This window comes from Hippoglossus stenolepis, chromosome 13, assembly GCF_022539355.2.
Source record: "Hippoglossus stenolepis isolate QCI-W04-F060 chromosome 13, HSTE1.2, whole genome shotgun sequence".
Classification (NCBI taxonomy): domain Eukaryota; kingdom Metazoa; phylum Chordata; class Actinopteri; order Pleuronectiformes; family Pleuronectidae; genus Hippoglossus; species Hippoglossus stenolepis.
Genome location: NC_061495.1, coordinates 18617260 through 18644177, shown reverse-complemented (window position 1 = coordinate 18644177; position 26918 = coordinate 18617260). Strand labels below are relative to the sequence as shown.

Here is a 26918-nt window from a genome sequence, read left to right as displayed (position 1 = left end):
TACACAGATTTGGAGTTGATTTTTGTCTTGCATTGACCAAAATATCTCATAGTAAGTCACAGTAAATACACTATTCAGACTCTTCACTGCTTCTCAGTACTATTCAGCATCTAGGAATGATTCATAAAGAGACAAACGTACCAAGGTTCAAACTACTAACTTCTGTGTCAGGCTCATGGGGTTGCAGGATCAGGTCCTGTTCCCAGTAGCTGGATCAAAGTGCGGGGGTGGTGTGTTTGGTTTGCTGCGACAGAAAAGCCATCAGTGCTCAGCCGCCCTGCAGGTGTAATCGCTGTAGTCTCCTCCGCGAGAATCCCTCTGTCGTTTCTACTTCCACCCATGAAATGAAAGTAACATTTTATCAAGCTTCACCCCAGGAGTTGTAAAAATCAATACAGTGAGGGCTCTCTCACAGAAGGGCTGTAAATCATGGAAATTCATTCTCTTAAATCTGAGTTAAGCCTCTCCCCGATGTGTCGGTGCAGCCCTCCACACTGTGAGTCGGTCAACACAGCAGCTACAATGCAAACTGCAGCTACAGGGACAATAATGCTTGTGTCTATACGTGTTCACATATCTGTTCTGTCTCGGCCTTTAGAGTTATTCTATTCGTTAATGTCATATCTCAGTAAACTGAAACATTTCTTACTATAGTTTAATAGACATTCACTCTGTATGGAAATGGCCTATTTTTCCTCTTGTTAGAATAGCTATGACCTGAATGTGTAAATTTTTATTTTCTATATTGTTTTCCATCTTGTGGTTACGATACTTTAGCCAAGAACTCACTGCAGAGGCCGACAGGTCAGAAATAGTTATTGTACAGTAACACCCACGCACCAGAAAGCTATTCAAGCTAGAAACCATGCACATGCACATGGGCAAAGGAAGCTTATACTCATCCATAAAACACTCAAGCAGAGTGTTTAATATCTACCTATCTATCTGCTTTTAAAATGCATGATGCACAATATTGTCTCGTAATGAATACTTTTGTTCCTGACCAGTGCCAATCTCATGAATTGATTGCCCAGGGTAAAGAGTCACCTGTCAGGTTTGGAGATATGAGCCTCCAGCTGAGTGCTGCTGTGACACTGTGAGGAACAAGCATACAGCCTCTGTGTGGTAGAACCGTTCTGAGAAACCTGGGGCCTGTACTACGAAGCAATTTCACCAGACAGAGAATATCTCTCCTGAGCTGGCCTCACTGAACCTAATGTCGTCCATCCTGGATACCAAGCTGGAAGTTTTTCATTATAAGCAACATCGTCAGGAACATGACTAAAGTACCTCATATTACATGAGTCGATCATATCCTCCAAAAGTGAAATCCAACAAAGCGAAATGTGAAGAATACGATTCCAATATCTAGAATCGTTATTTATTTTTTGCATGATGTTTCCTTGTGACTGTGCTGCAAACTAATTTTCCCACGGGGACAAATTAAGTATCTATCAACTGTATCTAGGACAGAAAAGATCCACTCAACGTAGGTTGATATTTGAGGTCAGGCTGTGTATGTACTGTCAACAAGAGAGGTCACATCAGTTAAGCTCTCATCAGTGTGTGTTGAGGTGGCGATCCAGACTGCAAGAGAGCTGCAAGAAAGCTGACTTTCCCAACAGAGGCTCAGAGTGTAACAGAGTTTAAAGTTCGATGATAATAAGGATGCAAAAAAAAGATCATGCATAAGAATATCGGGAATATAAAGTCCATTAACTGCGGTGAAGCTAAACTAGAAGATGGATTACTTGGATAAGAACCAAATACATTAGTATAAGTGGTGAACTCAGAAGTTCTTGTTCCAATTTGTGCCACAGTGTTTTAAAGAGTCTGGAGTTTCACTGAAGAGATAAACACTAAAACTCTGGGTGTTATGCCAAAGTCTTTTATGCTTTGGAAAGTTGAACTTGGTAAATAGGACCATGGTGGAGGAACGTAACCCTACATGTTATATTAAATGTTGAATGACAGCTCTGGAGTATTTGAAGTTAATTTGAAACCTGATTTCACCGGCATGGAACTGAACCCTCTCCAGAAATGCTGCTCAGGGAACCAATAGGAATTAATTGAGTTTGTGAGATAGCCATGATCCTGAGATGATATTACCAAGGTGCTGATTAGTATTCCTCCCCTAAACTGATATGAAGAAAGATGACATAGATTGTAATAATTCCGCAGACGGTAAGATTGAATGTGAGTCTTTACATCTCGGCGTTTGAAAAACAAACTCTCCGACTGTCTGATTGACGGGCGGTTGAGGAGCTGACAGGCAGACGGGCCGGTCGGGTTGGCGGTTCCTCTCTGGCTGAGTGGTTGAGTCACTGAGCCTTCCAGCTGTAGCCACGCCACAGTTGATCCTCACAGAGAGACTGACTGTTGGGGGAATCCTCTTCTGTCCTCCGCTCACACACAGATGCTCAGGTCGAGGGCTCCGGCTGCTCGTCAGAGAGGTTTCAGGAAAGGTGGACACGTTGACATGGCTACAGTCGGATTTCAAAAATCAAAGTTAAGCTGGAATCTGTGCAACCGAATCCCTCAGGATTGTTATCTACTAGACAAGGCTTTTTGAGGATATCTTACGGGTATGTAACATCGCCCTTGCACATCTGGCGTTGTTTACATCTGTCCTAACACACTCCCCTGCCAATGAACGATACCCTTGTTGTGCCCAGTTCATAATATTATCATCCTCTGACCTCTGACATGCCTCTCAGAGCTCAGACAGCTGTTGGGCTCAATTTCTGTCTACACTTGTATTCATGTATATGTTTATATGTCTAAACTAAATCCAGGCATTGAGGCTGTGCATGTGATTTTGTCGAGGGAAAATCCATCTAACCAGGGGAAATGGTCTTTGGCATTTTACATTTAACAAATATTCACATATGTTTGCAAATATATTCTTAATAACAAATTATGTGAACTTTATTTCCCCACAATGCCAGGCAGCCATTAGGTCACATCGGTTTGATGTGAAAATAAATTGGCTAAAGCTTAAAATGTGCTTATGCTGTTTAATCTACCACAGTTTGTGGTTTTAATGGAGGCCTGTCAAAGACCTGTAATACAGTGAATCAATAAAAAGAAAGACCCTAAGCAGCTGTTTTTGACAATACTGGTCAGAATCACCAGTTTTTAACATGTACTATAGTAGTTTAATTGTTTTGAAGTTTTTCTTTACTAACTGAACTGTACACACTTTAATATCCAGCTCATAAATAGAAGGTGTGCAACAAACAAAGATAATATTTGACACTCTAAGTCATTCCGGCTCCCCCTCATCAATTAAACCATGAATATTTTTTGGCGGCCATATTTCTGCTAAGTGGTGGTGCAGAGGCATAATTTCATGCCAAAAAAAATAACCGGTACCAGAATTGCACTGCTCTGCATCTTATCTGCGTGAACCCAACCTGTGCCGATCCACCCACCCACACACACACACACACACACACACACACACACACACACACACACACACACACACACACACACACACACACACACACACACGCAGAACTGCCAAATAGTCAAAAGGGCAAAACATGCAGGTGTGCCTGGGAAACTTGGCATCGCTCCTGTGTTTGCTCTGATGTCTTTGCAAGTATGAAAATAGAGACTTATACTCTTCAGCCAGATGAGGATTTCTTTTGTAGTTTCATTGCTCAACATGTGTTGCAACGCACAGTTCAGCTCAACAGGTAGAATACTGTTTGCCCCCAAAAAAACTTAAAACAGCTATTAAAATAGGTTTAGAGCAGGACACCCTTCATCATATGATCATGCGATGAAATGTTGGGTTATCTTTTAAAGCAGGGGCCATTTATAACCCCACAGTGACGACGCTGGATCCGTCGCATTATACATGGTTTGTGTACGTGCATTTTTCTTTTGGTCATGCACATAGTTCACACTCCAGTGAAGCTTATCGCTGGATTGGTCGACCACGAGAAAAATGCACAACATCCTTCAAGTCTTATCAATGACTTTGTGAAGCGTTGAGCTGCTTTCAGACGTGCACTGATATCCTGAGATGATCCCCATGCAGCGGCTGTGTGTGGGAACGCAAATGTCCGAATCACGCACTTTCTGTAGTTTTTCCCTCAAGCTACCCCAAGTATAAACTCTGCCCATGTGACAAAACAGCAGGTTACTTTCCACGATTTTACCAGGAGTGAGTGGGCTCATGGATGACATTTCAAACGTATGTACTAAAAGTGAAAAAAGCAAAAAGAATACAAATATCTCAGGATGAAATAGAGGTGTCTTGGACATAGAAGACACAGACGAAGATAAAAAAACGAGAAAAGACAACAAGATTTAAGAGGCTTTTGCGATAAGGGCGGATGCTGATATACATCATGTCCGGCCTCCTGCACTCTACCCTGACTCCCCCCCTCGCCTGAATGTTCCCGTGATATTCCTGTTGTTTGCGAACGCATCCGACCCAGACAATCTCCCGCTGCGTTCCTCATGTTGGAACAGCAACAGTAGAAAGCATGGTCCCAATTGTCTGGACAATTTCTTGAGTTCATGTCTGAAAACGGCTTTGGTTCGGTGTAATAGGCTGTACGACAAAATGGAGGCAGGCCTGAATTTTGTTTTTCACTCTAACAATAACCGTAAATAAATAACCACAAGCAAAAGGACTCCGCTTCCTTTTAAAAATAAAACCCTATTAGCCTACTAACATCATTAAGGAAGAGCAACACGTTTGATGTTAAAAACAACACTAACACACTCCTTTTTTAGTTTATCGGTGATACAACCTCATGTGACAAAAAAGGAAAAGCCTTGTCTTCACACAAATGAACACTGAGTAGAGCTGAGAGCTGAGATGAGCGAGGTGTTTATATGCACAGTAGCGAGAGAGAGAGGGAGGGAAAGTCACCGACAAGCAAATCTACAAGGAGATACACACACTTCCTCCTTTAAAAAAAAAAAAAAACTGGGGCACTGTTCCTGAGGGTGTAAACAACACAAACACAACAGAGGCAGAAACACAGGGAGAGGGAAGACACATCTCTGTCACTGTGCCTGCACACACACACACCTCTCACACATATATATATATATATATATATATACTCTGGGTATATTTCTTTTCTCCGAGCCTGGACTTGGGTGCACATGCAGAAATGTGTGTGACATATCTGAGACGTGCTGTCAGCTTGTTGTGCAGGGCTGGCTGCTGGCTGCTGGCTTCCCAGACGAGAGATGACTAGAGCCATTCCAGCAGAACCCGGGCAGCCCTGACACCAGTCTGGCACCAATTTACGGATCAACAGCAGCAGAGTAGACCAACACACACACACACACACACACACACATGCACTTGAAACCCACCGATCTCGACATGGGTGGTTGCGCTGCATTTGTAACGTTTGCCCACCAACAGGCTCTCGTACGATGTTGTGTGTGGTTTTTAAAAAAAACGTATCTTATCATTTATTTATTTTCTGATTTATTCAAAAAAAAAAGGCCTGCAGTGTTTGCCACTTTACAGGCAGGGTTTTCTCAGTGGGTTTATCCAAACTGACCCCATGCAGCATAACTGGAGTTTGGTAATAAAATCTGCAATTTGCATAAACTGCAAGCAATTTATGATTATGTTTGTTCCAAGCTCATACAACGAGGGGAACATAGCAGGGTCCATACCTCCACGATGGCCCAACAGTCCCTTTACGTAACTACATTGAAATTCACTCGATCCTCATTTCAATTTGGATCTGCACCAAATTGCACACACCAGTCCCCTAAACATGTCTGATTTATTTCAATAAGCACCATGAATTCATTGAAAAAGGATTATTTCACAATGTTAGAGAAAGTTTCAAAAAGTTCCTGCACCTGCCCCCGGATCTAGTTCTCAACCAAAATGTTATGTGTTCTTTCCTGACCCACACCGCATTCTCCCACCGATAGTTCGGGGACGATCCTTTCAGCAGTTTTTGCACAATCCTGCTCACTAACAGACGGACAAACAGATGAAAACATAACCCTCTTTGACGGAGGTAAAGACAAAAATATGTAATTACCACATTTCAATAGCTCTGTGAATCATTTTTTAAAATTTTACTCACAAATCATTTCAGCCTAAAACACTCACCGTGCCTAAACTGCAATTAAGTCATCACAAAAAAATTTACTTTAACAATATTTTGCCCTGAAACGTTTTTTTGGGGGAAAGAATCACAATTTTTAAAATGCATTTCCAGTATTTGTATAGTCTCCTCAAAAATGTCACAGCAATAAAAATACAATCATGCCAACACATGCCGCAGGTTCATCTGCCGCTGAGAAAAGCAACTCTTTTTTCTTTTCTTTTCTTTGTGTGTTTTTATGTGTAAAATGAGCCAGGGGAGCTGTTCTGTGCCGCTGGTAAAGGGTCTCGGCCTTAAGGGAAAATTAAGTGAACACTTAAGTGCTTCTGGTCGACCAACACCTCAAAGGTGTCGCTAGTCTCTGTCGTCAGTAAAACAGCATATTGACCCATTTTTGTTCAGTCGGGTTAAGAAGCAGTTAAAATGAATAAATCGTTTTGGTTGTCATGGCTCTGACATAAAGAGTACAAGTTTCACTCAGTGAATTGGCTTTGGTGTGCTCTCTGCTGGCTGATGCTTTTATCACTGCAGATATGGACATTTTTAGTTATATTCTTATTTTTTTTTGTTCTCTACAGGAATATACTTTGGCCCTGGACTTTGTCAAGCTATGAATTGTGGGTAAAGATGAACTTTTCACAACCTCTACGACAATCAAAGTATCGCCAGCACAATTTAGATTTGCTTTCGCGTGAAAATCAACCGGTCCACCAGGATTCCATTGGTCCCAATGGCCAGTCTGACTATATGGTTATCTATCCACTTCATTAGGAAAATGCAATGTCTATGTTTTCAGGGGGGAATTAAATCAACATATCAGTATTGTTCAAATCCTTTTCAAAACTCAATTAATTTACAAAGATGCTCAATAATGAAACATGAGTCATTTGCTGCATCTTTGGTCTTTATTCTTATTAATGAGTATTTTTGTAATCTCGCTGTCTCTCATCAGCCCCAACAGCAGCAATTAATTTGGAAGTTTTGTTTGAAATTCATGCGATACCAAAAACACAGGCTTGATGATTCATAACCACTGTTTACATCTGCTCTCCTCCCGAGTCATTCATTAAACATGGGGTTGTTTGCGTTGCCAGTGAATTGCAGATGTCTTCCTCAGTCGAAAGCTGATAATTTCTAGCGCCTCAAATCTGATACGTCTGAGGGGGGGGTTGCAGGCAAGCATGACAACGTGCACTTTTACTGTCTGCACAAAGACAAAGGGACTTTAACATTGACTTTGAGGCTCAGCCAAGACGTCTCCTTGATCGTACTTTGACTTCTGTCCTCAGTTTTCATACTGTCACACTCAAATATGCAGCCTCGCAGAGTCTTTCCATAAAAACATACTTTTAAAATGAGGAGCTCTTCCTGTCATTGTAGTTTTCAAATTAGCAGCTGACTGCAAATGTTCTTACGCTTCAACTTCTTGTCATGAGGCTGTGCCCATAGGGAAAATTCCCCAATGGGAATTTTCCCATGTGACGATCTGACCATATAATTCGGGTCCTGTCACGTGTCTTCAGATCACCCTGGAAGACAAACAGATACTGTACACACGACGCATCCAGCTCTGAACCAGCAACTCTCCTCATTTGGTCCCCGTCTCCTCTTCCTCCTCCAGGTTGGATAATCAGACGAGCCTGCCGAAGCCCCCGTTGTCTGCACACACACTGCCGACGTGACTCTTATACATATGAGAGCAGCTTAGCATTGTGAATGCAGCTCAGCTTTCTGGAGGTTGACCTTTTTCCATGGATTAATAGCTTTTATGCTGGCAGCATTAATAAACAATTTCTTCTTTTCAACAGTGGGGTATAGTGAGCAGTCAGTCTGCATATTAATGTGCGCCCCCCCTTTTCAGCCTCCTGTCACCCATTTTAGGCGGTCATGTTCCGCAATCATATGATTTTTTCTTTTTTCCCCAAAGGATGTTTTTCAGAGTGAGTCTTTTTGCTCTTGTCTTTAAACGCCTATTTGCCGCTTCCAGGGCTTTTATTTCAAACTCCCACTCTCTCGTGTCTGCATGAATTTCTCTTTTTTTTAAATCAGTTTTTTTTCCTGTACCCCTCCCTGGATCCCCCCTTCCCGCACCCACACTCTCTCTTAGTCAGTGTCTGCTTTGCTTTTATTGCTCTAACTGCTCATCTCCCGTTTATTTTCTGCCCCTGTCTTTTTTTGCTTTGGTGACTGGAGCTGATTATGTGGGGCTGAGCAGTTTTGGCCCTCGCGCTGTCTGGGGCCAAGGTCAATTACGGCCTTCCCCGTTCAAAGCATGGCCAATCACGGGCCAGGGAGCCACTGATGTGCAGCGCCAGCCGGGGAGATCGAGCGGGAGGAAAATCAACCGTTTGGTGCCTCAAAAATGATTCGATTTGCCACTGGTGTGAAAGTGGGTGCTCTGTCTGAGTCTCGCTCTCCTCTCTCTCTCCTCCAATGTCACACACATTTTTCTGTATTAGTTTGACGCTGGGTAGAATTACACAGCAAATAAGGCAAAACTGATTTGCCTGCTTCTTTGAAATGATCATATGACGAGTGCAAATTGTTGTATTAGGGTCAGAGTGATGCTAGAGAATAGGTAATAATATCAGAATACGGCTGTACATTTTGTGTGCATCCAGTGAGTCTGCCTTTGGATCTACAGACACAATGGGGATTGCCTTCTCCCTTAGAGACCAGCACTATATTGTCCTAGAGTGTGTCTGTATTACCACAGAACTTTTAAGATACTTTTTTTATTTTTTATTTTCTGGTCTCCAGAAAGTAGCACAGCCAAAGAAACAGGGAGAGGAAATCCCAGTAGAGTATGTTGCTAAGGAACAGTGTGTCTCACCACCATGAAGTTCAAATATTTTATAATTGATCAAAAGATAAGTCAGAGTAAGAAACTTGTGTGGGGCTGTTTTTGTTCAACTTGAGTGCCTTTATTTGTTTATTTGGCCACTTGGGGGCAGTAGAAGGAGAAGTAAACTCAGCCAAAACAATATGGTTAAAGAGGCTAAAACACACTTCGGAAGTGTGTGGTAATTCGACCTCTTTCATATCATATGTGGTAATTACCTACACAAAAGACGTAGCCCATTTATTTGTTGGTTGATTTGTACGTTTGTTTGACTGTAAGCAAGACTACACAAAAACAACTGGACGGGTTTTCACAAACCTTGGTGGAATGATACGGTGTGGGTTAGGGAACAACCCCCAAAATCCTTTGGTGTGGATCCAGGAATAGATTTGAACTTTCTTTAACCATTTACCCTGGGAATAATTCATGCAACTAATCTGGCATATTTAGGGAACTGATATCTATGAGTGTATGACATTTGGTGCAGTTTCATTAAATACAAGGAGACTGGTGGGCCTTGGCGGGGGTATGTGCGCTCCTGAGGGACAGAGCTGGTTTAATCCTGTGTCAATGTTAAAGAATGATAAGGCAAATAGCTTTGAGTCAATGGGGTGTTTGCATGATTGTGGCAACAATTTGGAGAAGACCCCTTTCCTATTTCAACATTGTTGCAGAGATGCACAAGCCCAGGGCAGTGATATCCTCATTCTTCTGGCCATGTATAGTCATTAGCAGCATTTTCTGAAATGTGTGTGAAGATGCATTTATAGAAAATGAAGGGAAATATGATCGAAACATTTGGCTTGTTGAAATTTTAAAGCCCTAAAAAATGCAGTCCGCACACAGTTTTAAATCAGCTGCCTTCACAGCTCTGATTTTCAAATCCAACTGATTACAGTGAAGGAAATGTTTGTTTACCATCAAGCGTGATTCAACAAACAACCACCCCCGCTTCCTCTGCGTCCGTAAACAAAGACCCACTTTTTTTCCCCCGTGTCTATGTAAAGGCGTTTGATTAGCCACCCTCAAAGCCGTGCCACCAGCTTGTATGATTACTCCGACTCCAGGCTGTTTGGGATTTTTTTTTTTCAGTGCCCGCATAAGTAATCAGCGCTGGGCCAAACCTCGACCGGCATCAAAATGACGTGTCTAATTACAGCAGCCAACTAACCTGTGGAGCAGCTCACCTGACGGGGGGAAAAAAGTAGAATTAATTACCTAATTGAGGCAACTCAGGGAAGCATGAAGGTAAAAGCGCGGTGCCTTCTAATCGTCTCTGCAGTTCAGTTTGTTTCAGCATGAAAAGAGCGTTCCTGAACCTTCGTTCAGGGAACAAAGGTTATTAGGCTACACAAATGAAACACAACAATGAAGACATTTATTCTGGTTGTCGGCTAAAGATAAATAAACAAGTTTGTTTTATGTACACTGTGAACAGGCCTCCCTTGAGATAAGACTCCATGTATAATTTCTGATGATTAAGTTGGGCTCTGTGTTGTAGACGGTCTGTAACAGGGTCTTCTGTCATGGTCCTGTCCTGGCAGATAGGACACAGCCCGGCCGTTCTGACAACTTGAACATAATAAACAGCCATTTTGACAAACTGCTGCCTGCTGCTGACACACAACAAATCCTAATGACGACACTATAATGAATAACGATGGAAACTAGCCTGTGCATTGTCCTGGGAGAATGTTAGATGCCCTCATGCTCTGGGTTTTTTATCTTAAGAGGCTCAGTTTTTAGTGCTTCAACCTACAATGTGTCTGCCTATCAATAGATTATTCTGCTCAGCCTCCGCACAGAAGCAGCATTTATACGTCTGATATCACACCTAACGTTTGCCTCTCGAATAATCTGAAGTTAATGCTCTCGTGTAATGTAATCGCCAGCGAGACAGAGCAGAGTCCGAACGCAGGATTTCCCAAGGCTTATGTCATCCAACCGATCGCCACTCTGACCCATTAATGCTCTGACAGTTTCTCACTGTAATTGCAACTTGAAGAATCATGGCCGCCCCTTCCTGAGTTTTTTTATTGACATCTCAGCTGATGCCATTGTAATGCATCGTGCATTTGTGCCTTCAACTTCAAATGCCCAGGAGTCCTCAGTCAAGGATAGAGAGGACACTCAAAATACAGCCGGGTGCTTGTCAGGATCATTATGGTCATCCCAAGTGTCTGCTCTGCTTTCATCTGAACAGTGTCTGGAGGATAAGCTCTGACAGGAGTGATTCACCAAAGGGCTAATTATACCATAATCACGGCACAGTGTGTCCTGTGCTCAAATTTGAGCATTAGGCCCATAAGTCATGTTCTGTGAAGCCACAGTACAGGAGATTCACAAAAACAACTATAACAATCAATCTCACATGTATAGTCACTCTAGTATCAATCCATCACGTTAAAACAATGAAACAACGATTAGATTGTTATGAAATGTGGGGGATTCATTCATTGTCAAAAGAAGATTAAGGCTACAGACTCAGGTGATCCCTCACAAATCCTCTAGCACAACTGTGAGGTTGTTCGGTTTGGTTTTAAGTGAGATGTCTTCATTTGGATTAGATTCTTGATGCATTGATGAAATTTGGTTCAGGTAATGATGGTTTCCAGAGGATGATTCCTAATGATTTTGGAAATTGTCTCCCTAGTTAGGACCAGCAAGTCAAAGATTTCCCACATGTGGTCAACTATCTCAACATCTACTACGTGGATTGGCACAACATTTTGTACTGACATTCATCGTTCCCAGACAATGAATCCTAATGGTTTTAGCATTTCTGTTTTTTATACTGCCACCATGAGATTAACCTTAGGGGTTAGAGCAAAATGTCTCAACAACTTTTGGTTGGATCACCATGAAATTTGGTGGAGACATCCCTGTTACCTTGTGGATGAACTGTCATTAAATGCAAGATCACAAGGTCCAAATCTCAGCTCGGTTTGTGACCTGCAAATTTAACGACACTCATCAACCTCTGTCTTGGTTTAACGCTAATTAGCAAATGTTAGCATGCTGTCACGGTATTGCATTATGGTGAACACTGTAGACATGATACCTGCTTAAAACCAGCATGTTAGCATGGCTGTGTACCCAAATCATTCAGACATAGCGTAATCAAAGAGATATAGTAAGAAAAAATTCTCAAGAAAATCTTCAGTCAGCCGAGGCTCTCTTTTTGCGATGTTTATATGTTTTTTAGAATAATTTAGCTCAGAAAGTAGTTTTCGGAGAACTGTAGGTTGAATGACGACTCTATACGTCAAAAGCATCCTACACATACTCCGTTTTACTTATTTGATGCAGAGAAATTCAAGTATCTCCACATTTTTGGCTCCCTAAATAAACTTCTCAATGACCTCAGACCCTGACATTGAGAACTACTGTGATACAGGAAATGTCAGATGATTTTAACATATACTCTCTGTAGTCCTGTGAGCCAGCAGCGTGCATTGCGCACAACAGATGTGGTGAAACCCTCCATTGTGATGAGTGTGCTTTGATTAATACACCCTGATGAATGCTTTTATTTTTAGCCTGGCAGGGCGGACGATGTGGAAACGCTCTTTATTACCCTTCTGGTTGGAGATGAATGGGCAGCAGAGAGAGAGATGTGTCACCTCGGTGTTCATTTGTCATTGCCAGATTGAGGTGTAAAGGATGGAAGAGTGACTTGATTAGTTCTATCATTATTCGCGCCAAGCTCAGGAGGCAGTCAAAGAAATTGCCAACAGCGGACGTAGCATTTGGGAAAGAATGATCCCTTTTGGGTTTCACCAATAAAATGATTGAAGAGCAAGCCAGGAGTGTCTGGGGAGACACATGGGGATGCTGCCTCTTCCAGTGCCGGGGTCAGAGCCTAACAATATATACTCGCTGCCAGGAACAGGAGGTAATTGACTACACGAGTGTGGTGTCAAGGTTAAGGCCAAGGAGAGCATGAGAGTTGCATTTCATCAGAGCAGGTCATTAGGCTTGGCGTGAATCGGACATGATTCTAGCACGATGGACTCTGCAGAGCTCGTCCTTTTCACGACAGGTGAAAGTATGAAGTCCTGGCGATGCAGTTTCTGAGCCTGCAGTGATGCTACTGTAAAAAAAAAAGTGGAATGTTGCTGGTGACCTTCATACACGTTCAGATATAATTTATGATCTTTTTTATTCTTACATAATATGAAGTATAAATTAATAATTTGAGTCTGCAGAAATGTCTCCCCCCACCCACCCACTACAGTGTAAGGTGGGTAAATGAAATCTTGTGTTTGCTGCTAGGATTTCCACGTTTGTTTGTGTGTGTTTGCAGGAACTCTTTACAGCGGAGTGCAAGTTCAAAGAGTCGGTGTTCGAGAACTACTATGTGATCTACTCGTCCATGTTGTACAGACAACAGGAGTCGGGGAGAGCTTGGTTCCTAGGGCTCAACAAAGACGGCCAAGCCATGAAGGGGAACCGAGTGAAAAAAACAAAACCAGCTGCTCACTTCCTGCCCAAGCCATTAGAAGGTAGGTTTTATATATATATAATATGTTTTTATTTATCAAGTTTAAAAAAGGTTTTACAAGACTAAAATCAAGAATGAATTTATCATTCTGGAAAGTATTGTATTTGAGATCCTGATACACTTTATTCCTATGTGCAATGGATGTCCATTGTCCAAAATCTGCTAAAAATACAAATTATGGATCAAATGCTTCTTTATTTTAATTAATACAAACACTGTGGTCACAGAAGCTCCGAAGCTCAGCTTAGTTTGTATTTGTTTGTGTCTTCTGGTTTGAATACCAAAGAAAAGCTGGTGAAGTTGGAAAGTGCAGTATAACTGTATAGATGAGACAGCATAGTTTGTTCTAGGTTCGCTGCACTAAGAGCAAGATTCAGAACGGTTTTACTTAGTTTTTTAATTTATCACAAATCTGTGTTTCGGGTGAGACAGGCATAAAGCATTGAGAAAGCCATCACCCACTCCCTTTAAAGGTTGGGTGCATTGGACTTTACCGGATTGCAATTTTAACAGTAGATTTGCATGAAAGTAAAAAAAGATAAGGTCTGTTTGGTTTTATGCCACAATTGGTCAAACTCTTACTTAATTAAATTCACTGTGTTCACGTACCTTGTGTATGTGCTTATGTAGGCACATATTGACTTATTGAAAAAAACTAATACTGAAGCTTTGCCTTTAGAGCAGCTTTTTGTGGGGTCTTTTTCCATTTCCTCAACATAACAGTGCACCAACAATGCATCTGACCACACATCATTTTTCGACTAACACGACCATGGTAGCTGGACGTGAAAATAAAAAACTGTCAGTGCAGCTAAGACATGTGTGTTGTGCTTGGCCTCTAACACAGAATTCTGTCATATTTTCAACTCAAGGGGCAAATAATCCTCACTACTATAAACTGTGATGTCTGAAACATAACACCTTCTATATGTGAAGAAATGTGGATACTTCCATACTTGGTAAAGGTATAACTGTATGTGAAATATCCTGGACGTATTTTTTGAATTTGTGTGCTGATTCTCGGTTTTGCCGTCGTAAGCGGACACAGTGTAGGAGACAGTTCCGTTGGTGCAGTAGGAAATGTTGATGGTCCAGCAGATGCCCCCCCTCACTCTCGTCAGTCACCGGCCTGATTGCTTCCCATCATTAAACATAGAATCAATTTGAAGTGTCCTGTCGAGACGGTAATACAGCTGTAGTGCAGTGGCTGTAATGAGACCCCGCTGTTTTGTCGAAAATCATTTGATTACATTCAGAATCAGCCGGGATGGAGCTGGAAGCCCATAGGCAAGAAGGGGATCAGCTCTTTTTTCCATCTGTAAAATTACAGGGTGTCCTGAGTGCAGCTCGTGAAGAAGGACGCAACAGCAAGTCTTCTTAAAGGAAATATGACCCGTGACTAGTTTTAGATAGGAAAATGCAAAAGTTCAGTTAAAGGGGTTCTTGCTAACATCGTGTGCCTTGTCTCTCTCCTTTCTTTCCTTATCCTCTGCTTCTCCAGTTGCCATGTACAGAGAGCCATCGTTGCATGATGTTGGAGAGACGGTGCCCAAGGCGGCAGTACCTCCCAGTAAAAGCACAAGTGAGCCGGCGGTGATGAACGGAGGTAAACCTGTGAGCAAGCCCGACAAGCCCGCGACATAGCCACACCTGACCGGCGCCCTCTGCGTGTGCGTGGCGGGGAGGGGGGGGTGTGTGTGACGGAGGCAGGGCTTTTCCCCCACGAGACTCCAGACCCTCTTTCCTCTGCGGATCAGATGCAGGCGAACCTTCCTCCCTTTCTTCTCTTGCTCTTCCTCTGCTTTCTCCGCCTTGCCCACCTTTCTCTCCGGCTGTCTCAGCGCGGGCAGACGGATCCAGAGGTGGCCTGGTTTCTCCAGCACAGGAGGGAAGAGGACCTCTGATCATGGAATGCCTTTCGATTCCTCTGTAACTGTGAGAGTTCATGTGAATAATGCGTGTTTCACGACCACGCTCGTGGTACTTTGCTTGCTGACAGTTCATCCAAGAAACCTTCCCGCCCCCTCTCTATAATGCCCTGTTGGAGCGGAGTGCGTGTACCTTCAGATCTATTTTCTATACCACAGTTCACCAGCTATGTTCTGGGACAGAGACTGTATAGATAGAGTAAATATGTGGACTGTCGTCCTCTATTTTTTACGAGTACGTTCCCCTCCCTCTCTTTCTATCTCCAGTCACTCACTTTTCTCTTTGTCTAGTAACCTAGAAAAGTTAAAAACATTTTGCAAGGGAGTTGTGTGATTTTCTAAGAAACACATTCACCAAGATATGACATGAAAACACATATATACACAAAAAAACTAGCGAAATGTTCCTCTTGCCTACAACATGCACACACCTACACACACACTCAGAAGTTGTAGGGAAAATCTGATATTTCTTTTTTTACAGCTGATAAAAACACACGGGAGGCTGGCAGATAGCTCCTGCAATCATAGTTGACGAAGTGCTAATTGCCGCTGCAATCAATGCGAGGAGTGCCCTACACACATACATGCGCATACACACGTTTATAAGCAGATGTGCGTGTGGGTGGGAGAGCGCTGGAAGGAATGGTGTATACATATCACTATCTAAGTCCCACCAGCGCTTCTGTACGCCTTCTCTGGTAAATAGAAAAACCTGAAGTCTATTTTTCTTTAATCTTATTTCAGAGCGTGGGCTCTAGGAATATCTCTAGGCCTTGTAGGCCTCTGTCCCTCACTCGCTGACTTCTTTGGACTGTAAGGCAAGGCTTGTGGCTTTGACCCAGATGGTCTATAACTGCAGCACTGGCAGCCATCTTAAGGCAGCGTCTACTTAAAGCCAGAAGACAACATGGCTGGAAACCGGTAGGCGACATTTATACTGGCTGCATCCCTATTTGGTTCAGCAAACTAAAGCATGGGCAAGGTTAATATTGTGTTCTCTCTTCGTGCAGCAGTTATACAAGAGATGGCTTATATTGTAACATTTTCACTGTATAAAACTTAGGGAAAATGACTATTAAAAAATCATAACTTTTTAAAATGTCTAGATATGAATATAATTATGATTATGAGAGGATTTGTCTCCTAGCTCAGCATGCAGAGTCCAGTACTGATCATCTTGGCCTGTCACGTGCCTGTTTGGACCTTAACTCCCGGCATGCAAAAACAGGTTCCCAGTCCCCACTGGGCCAAAGGTGCCTCACCCACCCGACACATCCACGTAGAGGACACGTAGCATTATCCATTGAGAAACCACACTCAGATGTATCCATTCTGAAATGACCAAAGTCCTTTTTCATCCCGAGAAGAACTGAACTGTTTAGAAAAGAAAACAAATACGATTTTCTCTCTCTCTCTCTCTCTCTCTCTCTCTCTCTCTCTCTCTCTCTCTCTCTCTCTCTAATCCAATTCATCCAAGCTTTCACTGTGATAGCATTTTGTTCTGTCCGGCAGAATCAACTCTACTCAGACCTGCAAAGGTCGTGACTGATGTCATTTGGGAGAAGTACGTAAACCTTGAACTAATCACGTGCATGTATTTTCTGTAAGGAACAAGGTATGGGTATCGTTCTTCACTCTGTTTAAGCGGAAGAGCGCTGACGAGTGGAATGGGCATGTTGTCGGCTACGGCACACTCACACCTAACCTGGAGGTAAACCACTGCACTTTCTGTTTCGCATTGTCCTCATGACTGTTAGCAGTTTATCAAAGCTCTATCCGATCAATCACATTATGATGTTTTAATGTCTAGTTTTGATGGATAAGATTTAGAATATTGAATAGATTGTTGCTGCTGTACGCTGCTAAAACTGCAACTGTGCTAAGAGATTGATTTGGTAAATATGATTTTCGGAGTTTATTGGCATCACACATGGCCATCCCTTATTACAGCGCATCCAAGCACATTAGTTAGACTCTGATATTTGTCTGTAAAAAGCTGTTGATGATATAACACGTACTGTTGACGCGAACGCGCAGGAGCTGGACGTTTTCCGACCTCGTTACAGCCAGTCATCCTCCACTTACGAACTCTACATGCTGGGCTGGCTGCTGCTGCGGCCCTGCAGTCCAGTTAAATGGCTCCTCCGAGGCTGACTTTATTTTTGTAAATGAACAGTGTGTAAATGTACTTCCCTGTTTGGATCTCTGTACTCCACAGTTTTGGTTTTTCTTTTTTTAGCGTTCGTCTTCATTTTCTCTCGTATACGGGTCAAGTGTGATGTCGTCTCCTAACCCTGATCACTTTTGCTTTGCCCCCCCCTTAGCAAACTTAGTTCCTCTATCGCTTCCGTTTTCAACCTCCTTATTTCGTTAGTTGTCCCATCTGTTGCATGGGGAGAGGATGGTATCGATGAACTGCATGTAGTAGGCTTTGTCTATCAAGAACTGTTGGTATGTACCGCTAATTTTACATACATATATGCAACGAGTTTGTCTACACTATACAGTTTGTGTTTTGTTGTATACACATATACAACATATTGAATAAAATATTTATATAAAGGTGTGCTGTAATGTCAGTAACATACTTAATGCAATATAGTGTGCAGTATATTATTGCACCTGTCATTTCTTTGATGGGACAAAGAAAATGGAGGGGGTTGGCTAGTTTAAGCATGAAAAAGGCCAAAGTAGAATTTACATTAAATTTTATTTGTGACTTCTTATCGGTTCTCTTTTCAAGTGGTGACTGAGCTCGTGTGTCAATGCAGCTCTCATCCCCCGATGCCTCCTTTTTGAAGTGACATGGACATCCAGCATGCCACAACTAAAACTATGTATGCCCTTCTCTTCCTTTTCCTCCACTTATCACCACGTATGAGTCGGGTGAGAAATGTCCATTAAGTACCTTCAGTACAGTGTGGGTTTCATGGTCAGGTCGTCTGGTTTGATTTTTTTCCCGGTGGAGAAGAATAGGCACTATTAAAAATAATTTTATTTTCAAAAATATATATATATATATATACCATTGCAAGTATGCCCATTGGAGTTATGTCATGTTATAACAAATTTGTAACCATGTATGATTAAGGTCTTCGCATTGTTTTCCATGCAAACTGTTGTGTCATGCGGCACATTTAATGTTTTATTATTAAAAAAAAAGAAATAAAAACATAAAACAGTAACCTCTGCCTGGAGCTTTCTCAGTCCGATTTGACACTTCATTGTATATCAGTCAAAAACAGACGCACGTTATCCCCTGCAGTGTCCCACACATCCCAGGTATGTCCCCTTAATAAAAGAACACTTGCTTTTGTCATCTACCTGTATAGTATGCAGCCATTTGCAATATGTGACTGTTCCTATGTTATTACAAAAAAACATACATAAAGGTGTAATATGTTTTAAACAGAAGAAGATATGGTTGTTTCTTTTCACCTTTTACAAAAGTCCAGTTTTAATAAGGATCATTTGTAACCAGTACAATAAATGAATGAACGCTCTTCGCGACACACAGAACTCCATCCACGTTTATATCTTCTCCCTCCTCCTGTGGTTTCCAGGCTGGCCGTGGTGGTAGATGGCGGCGGCGCTCCTGGTCGCTCCAGGCAGCCAGGCCTCTCGTCTCTCTAACGCCCACTCACCGCCCCGCTCTCCTCAGTACTCGGCTCCCACCCAGATTTCGCAAGCGTTCCCTGTCCAGCCGTCCCAGCACTCGCAGTTGCCGCAGTTGCACAAGCCGTTCCCTGTGAGAAGATGTGAGAAGAGAAGCTGTGAATTAAAAAGAGCTGTGCCATCATGCCTGACCTTTAACAAGGTTCCTCTTTTCACACCCTGCATCCCTGGGTGCGAGTTGTGTGTGTGTGGGGGTGGGGGGGGGATTGAGGAGATCTGCGCTGCTCAGGACAGTTTGTGGTTTTCCACTGCTTTTGCCCGTAACAGAGAAAACTCTGGTTAAATCAAGAGCGAAAAACTTTAGCTCAGATATTATAAAGTCTGAACTGTTCCTTCTTCTTGTGGCAGTGCTACCGGGTTTATAAGTAACTTTTTTAACCCTCTAACTTTCTATTTAATTAACGTTCAAATCTCATCAGCTACAAAGGGGCCTTAGTCTTTATTTAACCAATGATCATCTATTTAATAATTCAAGAATCTCTCTCTCACATATCTCCAGAACTGTTCATCTTATCGACTTCCTAAACGGCCTGTTTATAGATAAGGGCCCAGGGAAGGGCAGTGCTGAATTTGGCAAACGCAAAAAGTAAACTTTGAATTAACATGCAGCCAGCGCTCTGTAGCAGCTGTGGCTGCATCTAATGAACACAAGTGAGGTTATCAATCTCATTAGCAGCGTGTTCACAACGACAACGACTGATTCAGTTCGAGGTTCTGAGTCGAGCTTCACCGAATGTTCAATAAACAGGTGAAGAGCTGTGATGGGAACCTGAAAATACAAGAGGCTGGAACACCAAATGTGTCTCTGTGTATTTTAATAGGGGCTTTCTGCAGAAAGGATCAACACAGCGAGAGTCACAGGGATCTCAGAGTGTTGATGGAGAACAGGATCTTATACAGGAGAACTAAGGCTGTTTGTCTGAGCCAGTTCAGACTGGTTCTGTCGGCGCAGTCTGAGACAGGAATCAAGACACAGGAAACTGATTTGCATACGTTTCCTTTGAAGATAAAAGCAGACAGAAATGAAGTCATTGGACAGTCAATAAGTAATAGAAAGGTCATAAAGGTATTAGAAAGGTCATACAGGCTTTCAGGTCACAAACAGTTAAGGTCATAAAAGTTACTTTTCAACTACAAAATAGTTTTCCCACCACACTTAGTTTGTTCCCAGTACAGAGCTACAGAGCTTCAGAGTCCTGCAGTCGGTATTGACTTTACTGATGGTCCCTTTTCCAGTTTGAGAAAGAAAAGCCACATACATCCCATTCCAAACAGGCAGGATTAGACCAGGTACATAACTACTATTATTTAATATGGGTATTATTTAGGAATGGGGATATTTTTTATTTTGCTATAAGTAGCATAACACCCTGCCCCCATAGCTGTCTGAGTTTACTGGGCTGTCAGAGACGCTGGGGTTAACAGGAGGACTCCCGCTGGCCCGGTTGTCACACAACTGAAAAGACGTATCTGCTGCAAAATCTCTCTGTGGGAGAGGAGGGAGGAGTCCGAGGAGGGCGAGGGGTGATGGATGATGATGAGGATAAAACAGTGAAAGTGAGGTGAAAACACAGATGGCACCAGAGATGGGTAAGTAGGTGAGAGAAAGAACAAGAACAAGGAGAGCGAGATGGGGGATAGGAGCGAGTGTTGGAGGAAAGGGACTGAGCTGGAGGAGGCTGCACAGGATTTCTCTCAGAAACCGTGTCTATGTTAATCAGCCACAAGCCCATTTGTTCTACTGAAGAAATAATGTTTTGGAACAAGTCACAAATGCTCCGTTTCGTTTGTTTCTCTGTGGATTTAGCAAACAAAACTCAAAATTTGAATAAACCGCAGATTTATTGCGGATTATTTTCTTCAGCGGATTAATGCAAATGCAACGGATGATGTGCTTTGGTGAACATTTATGGCGGCTAATGACAACGAAGGAACGTCAACGTGTACTTGACAATAAGACATAAAATGAAATGAAGCACATCACACATATTCTCAGGCTGCGTTCATGGTTCTTACTCTGCTGCGCGTAAACCTCAGCGTTCGGAAAATCAATGCGCGGCACCATTGAGACACAAACCAAGAGATCATTTTGTGATTATATTCTTAATGCGCAAATATTAAATCGGAAAACTGAGACCTTAAGAGCAATTTCTACAAATTAATGAACACAACCCTCATGCCCTGATATAACCACAGTATATTACATGGTGACAGAAAATTGTGATTGACTTTTTGTCTCTTTACTGAAATGATTGCCGACATTATCATATTCTGTGCATGAAATTAACCAGCAAGCATTCCTAACACGCTGAATTTTCCACATCACTCATCAAGTGATACGTGTAATGACAATCTACGGCATTGAAGGGCCTGTGAAATCTCCGGCTGCAGAGGATTTATTGGTAAACCTGCGAGACAAATTTTTGCATCATTAGCGTGGAAGAAAAATGATTGCGTCATGATGACCTAAAGGAGGAGGAGCGGTGTCGTATTATCAACACCCTTCCTGGAATTACCTTTCCATGCAAAACACCATCACATTATAATAATGGGTATGGTAATAGGGCAGGTTACGGTGATATGATAATTTTCACATATGTACTCCAGTCAGTAATATGGTAATCAGGAACATTCAACAGACATCTCCATATATTTCCTTTGTATTCTCGCGGGCTCGCCACTATTTTTATGCAACGTTTGTCTGCAGCTGGAACGACTGGTCCCCATTTGAATGACATTAAGGCTGACGTTTGGAGTCGTGGAGTCATGACGAGAAACACTTCTGAACAGCTGTCCAGGGTTTGACAGGCCCCAGGGGGTAAATACAAAGACAAACATGTAGTGAGGTTTCTATTATCAGTGGCACAAGGACGGCTCCTGTGGATAAACCACGAGAATAGAGGAAGTTTGTGTGTGTGTGTTTGTGTTGTCTCGATTAATTTGTCCACTTTCTGACTCCATACACTTTAACATTAGTGGGATAGAGTCAGATTAGTTTTGTTGGTTTTGTTTTACTGCCACAGGTGTCACACAAGTAGTCTTATATATATATATATAAATACAGTATACTGTATATGATCTCTGATATTAGCTCCAAACACATAGTAGGTCATTATGAATGCAGGATAAAATATTTGTTATCAATTAGGTAAAATAAAAAGTATCATTAAAACAGTTGTGAAGTATCCAGATCATATCATTACTTATGTAAAAGCCCCGGCTTGAGATTTGAATCATGTAAATGAGCTGGAAACGAGATGTTCTTTACAACCTGTACCAGTGTTTAACTATACTATTGTATCATAACACTAAGCTGTACTTTAATGTTGTCTTTGGTGTGGGGATAAATACAGTTTCATAATACTGTTGGTCGTTAAATCTGTAACAATTTAATGTATTTTGAAATTTGAATTCACATCTCTTACAAGCCAATATGGAAGCCAGATACTTTTATTATTGTTAAATATGGTATGCGATGACTACTGTTATTTAGGAATGAATATATTTTTATTTACATATAAATACAACAAGTATGTAAAAGAAAAAAATATTAAAACAGTGGTGGAAGAAGAATTCAAGGTTTTGAGGTTTGGATTTAGTTTAAAAGACCAAAGGATCACATTTGTTTATACAACATAGTTATTTTTATTATATTGCTGGTCTTTTCTAATGAGACTGCTTGCTTTTCTCTCTGTTGAGGTCTGTTCAGCTCTGAATACCCACGGGTCTATTTGGATTGGGTCCCTCTTTTTTGAAAATGCATGTTGGAATATAGGAGGTTTTCCTCAGGTCTGTTATACACTAGGTCCAAAATGTTGGATCCCGAAGGCCCCGAGTGTGTGTTTGCTTCCCACGCTACCTGTGCAGATGAGGCCGTCGTGTTTGTCACACTCTCGGTCGTCACACTCGCAGAACTCTCCAGACACCCACCAGTCTTGGGGAGAGCAGATGCATTGGCCACAGTGACAGGAACCTGCAACTCACACAAAAACACACGCTCACGCTCAGAGAACTGTTGATTAACATCACATTTCTTTCATCCAACATTTTGACAGTGTGTATATTGTTGTGTTTTTACACCACTCCCTTGTTACTTGTGTTATTTTCCACTGTTTGTTTTATTTCCTGTAAATTCTTTATTTTACTCCGAAGATTAATCGTGTCGGGCAGAGTGGATATGAGCTCGTCCCGGGGGTAACAACTACTAATGTACTTTTGCCACCAGGAAACCAATCCACCCACACTTTAAACTTCCTCCCCATCGCTGTGTGCTGCTCTCAAGGCCGGCAGCAGGATAATAAGGTATCAAAGATTAGTGGAGGAAACAAATCTACTGCTGTTAACTTCTTTTTCCCCCCGAAAGCTCTCACCCTGAGGTCCAACGAGCAACTGTGTGTTTTCAATCTCCCTCGATTTCTATCACCATACACCAGGTTGCAGGAACCCGCTATTAGAGGTGGAGGCAGACGGTGAGAGACAGATGGAGCGAGGAGCAGAAGACGAGGTTAAACAGACGAGAGAGAGGGCACGGAGAATGAATGTTTTATTTTCCACGCCTCAGACGGTCTATTTCTGAAGATTCACGGCCACGCGATAAGAGGAATCCTGTTGTTTTCTGTCATTCGCCACACAGTGATACACACAATTTAGTGACAACACTGTCAGATATATTGAACTGCAACCATCAGTTCTTCACCAATTTCTTTTCTATCGATTTATCGATTGTTTTGTCTCCAAAATATTATGAAAATGGAGTAAAATGACACCTTCAAGTTGTTTTGTTAAACCAATATAACAATACTTAAAGTATTTCATCTAACTTTTTCATAAAACAAATAAAAAACTGCCTATTTATATATTTGAGAAGCTGAGACCAATGAATATTTGGCCTTTCTGCACCATACGATGTGAACATGTAAATGATATGAACATTTGTTATTGATTTATCAGTTGATCTCAAATAATCATCCATACAGAGGATTATAATAGAGGAGATAATAGAATTTGTACAATAAAAACATTATGTGTCATGAACTTTTCATGTATATAACATGTATACGATGTGTTAAATTGAGTCTAAACGATGACAACATCCATGAATCTAAACAGTCTCGTCCAGATCGTTATTTTAATCGTAACAGAAAAAGTTATTAAGTTATGACAGAGAAAAAACAGTTGGGTTCACAGTGGAAATTTGATGATAATCTGTTGGAAAGTGCATCAGTTTAATTGCTTGGTGCCATGAACTCAAACGCAGTGGGAAATTGTCGAAAGTATACGAGTATATCTGAGACTGTGAGAGTTAAGATAAGGTTCAATCTCACTGTGCATACACAGGTTTTGATTGAGCTCTTCTGTAAGTAAGTTTGTGAATATTAGATTAGTGTGAATATTTCATCCGTTTCATTATGATAACAGTGATAATAAAGATCAGGAGTTCTAGTTCACGTCTTAAATTGCTTTTTTTGAACACCTTGGTATTTGATGGTCAGAGCTGGTGATGCAAATGCAACTCAGGTCCCTGGAAATAAATGAACTGTGGATATGATAGTTATGTAGCTTTCATTATGAATGTTTGCCACCAGGGTGCAACAGAAAGGAAATCCATTAGAAATAGTGAATCAAATATAAAGTCTGAGGATGAAGCCTGTTGGACAAGTATGAGGAGGCGTTGCAGACAAACTTGGTGAAATTCAATAAAAAGACAACTGGGATTCACATATTATGTCTATGTAGTGTTTGCTGTTTATCTAGAGAGTTATTTTTTACATGACATAGAAGAAAAAAAATATTGGCGAGTAAACATTTTGAGCATTTTTACAGTGAAAGTGAGTCAAAACCTGTGATGCAGAGTTTGTTGAGTTGGCGAAAGAGCCGAAAAACTTGCAGGTGTAATTGGAAAGGGACGATGTTTTCCTCCTGTGAGAGTTTCTACAGAGAGGACATCTTGTGATACACCAGCGATAGAGGACATCAAAATCATAAAAGGGCAGTAAACATCTGAGGAGGGCAATTAATCACAATCATAAAATAGAACTTGGGTGGTTTTAATGTTTTCACACATTTCTGGAGAGGGGGCAGAGGTGTGCTAGGGTGGACGGCTCTCAGGAGATGTTTTGAAATGATTTACTGAAAGAGGTTTCTGCTGCTGCGACAATCTTGAAGTGTCAAATATTATCCAGGATGGATGTCTGGTAACCCCGTATTTTTATATATCATCACGTTTTCTTAATAAAACGGGCTAGAATATTAGATTATTGTGCATGTAGAAATATGTATATAATGTATGAGTGTGTACATTTTCTATTTTTATGACTTTCAGGGAAAACTTGTACATAGCAACATATGATTAAAACAAAGATGTTATTCACCTTTTCCACTGCACATGACTCCATCTGACGTCTCACACAGCTCTTTGCTCTGGTTGTCGCTTATGTCACAAGACCTGGAGAACTGGCACAGCTTCCCGAACCAGCCGTCCTTGCAGATGCAGCGTCCACACGAACAGTAACCGTGACCTGGCGGCGGAGGGCAGAAGGGCCGTCATTTAAGAGGAGACAGAATATGAAGCAGGCTCCATGAGCAAATTTAAAGACGAAAGATTGAGTCAAAGGGGGATGTGTGTGTAGAGCGAAAAAGATGGCACATAAATGCAGGGAGTTGACAGTGCAGACGTTGAACCTTGACACTAATGGGCGCTACAAGGAGACAGGGCTGCGGAGAAGATGAGAGCGATGCAGCAGGCTTATAGAACATGGGACTTGAAAGAAACTGTCATCGCTGGTCGTGTCCTGTCCTGAATTAATCTCCGGCACTTCAGAGGAAGAGATGAAAAACATTGAAAGGCACAGGCAGACAAAAAACAAACACGCCCACTCAGGGAACCAGGGACGCTTTATTGGTTAAAAGAGGCGGTTTGGTGCGTTGGTGCCTCCAGTAGCTGACGGCATCGCTGGGGTTTGAACGCTACAACACTCCTGTCGCCCCCTTCATCTCCTGCAGGACCCTTGTACAGTTTGCATCATGGATTGATCAATCGTGTTCACATCTGGGAACAGAGGCCAGATTGAAGCGATGGTAATTAGCAGAGGATTTCCCCATCATTTTCATAACACAAATCCATACTGTGCTGCTGGAGTGTTTGATGGAGGAGGTGTATTGATCCGCTCAAACAGCAGTTTTGATTCTTCTTGCTGTAAATCAGCACCTTGTCACACGTCCAGAGATTCACATGTGAATTGATTTAAACTGGAAAGATCATTACACCGATTGAAAGCTTGTCAGGGCATTTATTCAACAAAATGATTCAATAATAACACATAACATGTGGTGCTGGTGTGTAAGATGTAGTTTGTATTTCCATGTAAATAAACATTAAACCAGAATGGCATTAAGTAAAGCGCCTACCTCCACCAAGGCCCAACAGTCTCTTTATGAAGTCACATTTAAATTCACTGGATCCAGATTTTTATCTGAGAAATTAATTCAAAATCTCGTTAAACATGAAAGAAAGTGAGAAAAGAAAATCCTGGCGGTTCTTCCCTGACCCATACGGCAAGTTTTATGGAAATTCATCCAATAGTTTTTGCATGATCCTGCTTACTAATGAAAACGTTGATGAAAACATTCCCTCCTCGGCGAAGGTAATCACCATCAATGTAGTGTTACACTTATTTATTCCAAGATTAATATTTAATGAAACATGGCTTCATTGGCTTTGGCTTTTCTGTGAAAAAATAGATGTTAGTCTCATATGTATATATTAAATCTGATGCTCTATATACACTACCTTTGAAGCTCACCAGTGTCCAACCCTTAGTCAGCCTCACTTCCTGTGTGGTGCTGTCTGATTTCTTATG

The 26918-nt window shown here is 41.7% G+C and overlaps 2 protein-coding genes across 4 annotated transcripts in view; one reads left to right on the top strand and one right to left on the bottom strand.

Annotated features, from left to right (window-relative positions):
* Window positions 1-18569, top strand: part of fgf14 (fibroblast growth factor 14) — a 101529-nt gene extending 82960 nt beyond the window's left edge. For all 3 annotated transcript variants that reach the window (XM_035174294.2, XM_035174296.2, XM_035174295.2), the window contains exons 4-5: window positions 13256-13454; window positions 14955-18569. In XM_035174294.2, the coding sequence (XP_035030185.1) occupies window positions 13256-13454; window positions 14955-15097 (342 nt within the window). In that variant the 3' untranslated portion in view covers window positions 15098-18569. The remainder of the gene's footprint in view (window positions 1-13255; window positions 13455-14954) is intronic.
* The window catches only part of itgbl1 (integrin, beta-like 1), a 40674-nt gene continuing 32271 nt past the window's right edge, over window positions 18516-26918 (bottom strand). The window contains exons 9-11 of the mRNA XM_035174292.2: window positions 25431-25577; window positions 22919-23032; window positions 18516-19130 (exon numbers count right to left, since the gene is read on the bottom strand). Coding sequence (XP_035030183.1) covers window positions 19042-19130; window positions 22919-23032; window positions 25431-25577 — 350 coding nt within the window. The 3' untranslated portion in view covers window positions 18516-19041. The remainder of the gene's footprint in view (window positions 19131-22918; window positions 23033-25430; window positions 25578-26918) is intronic.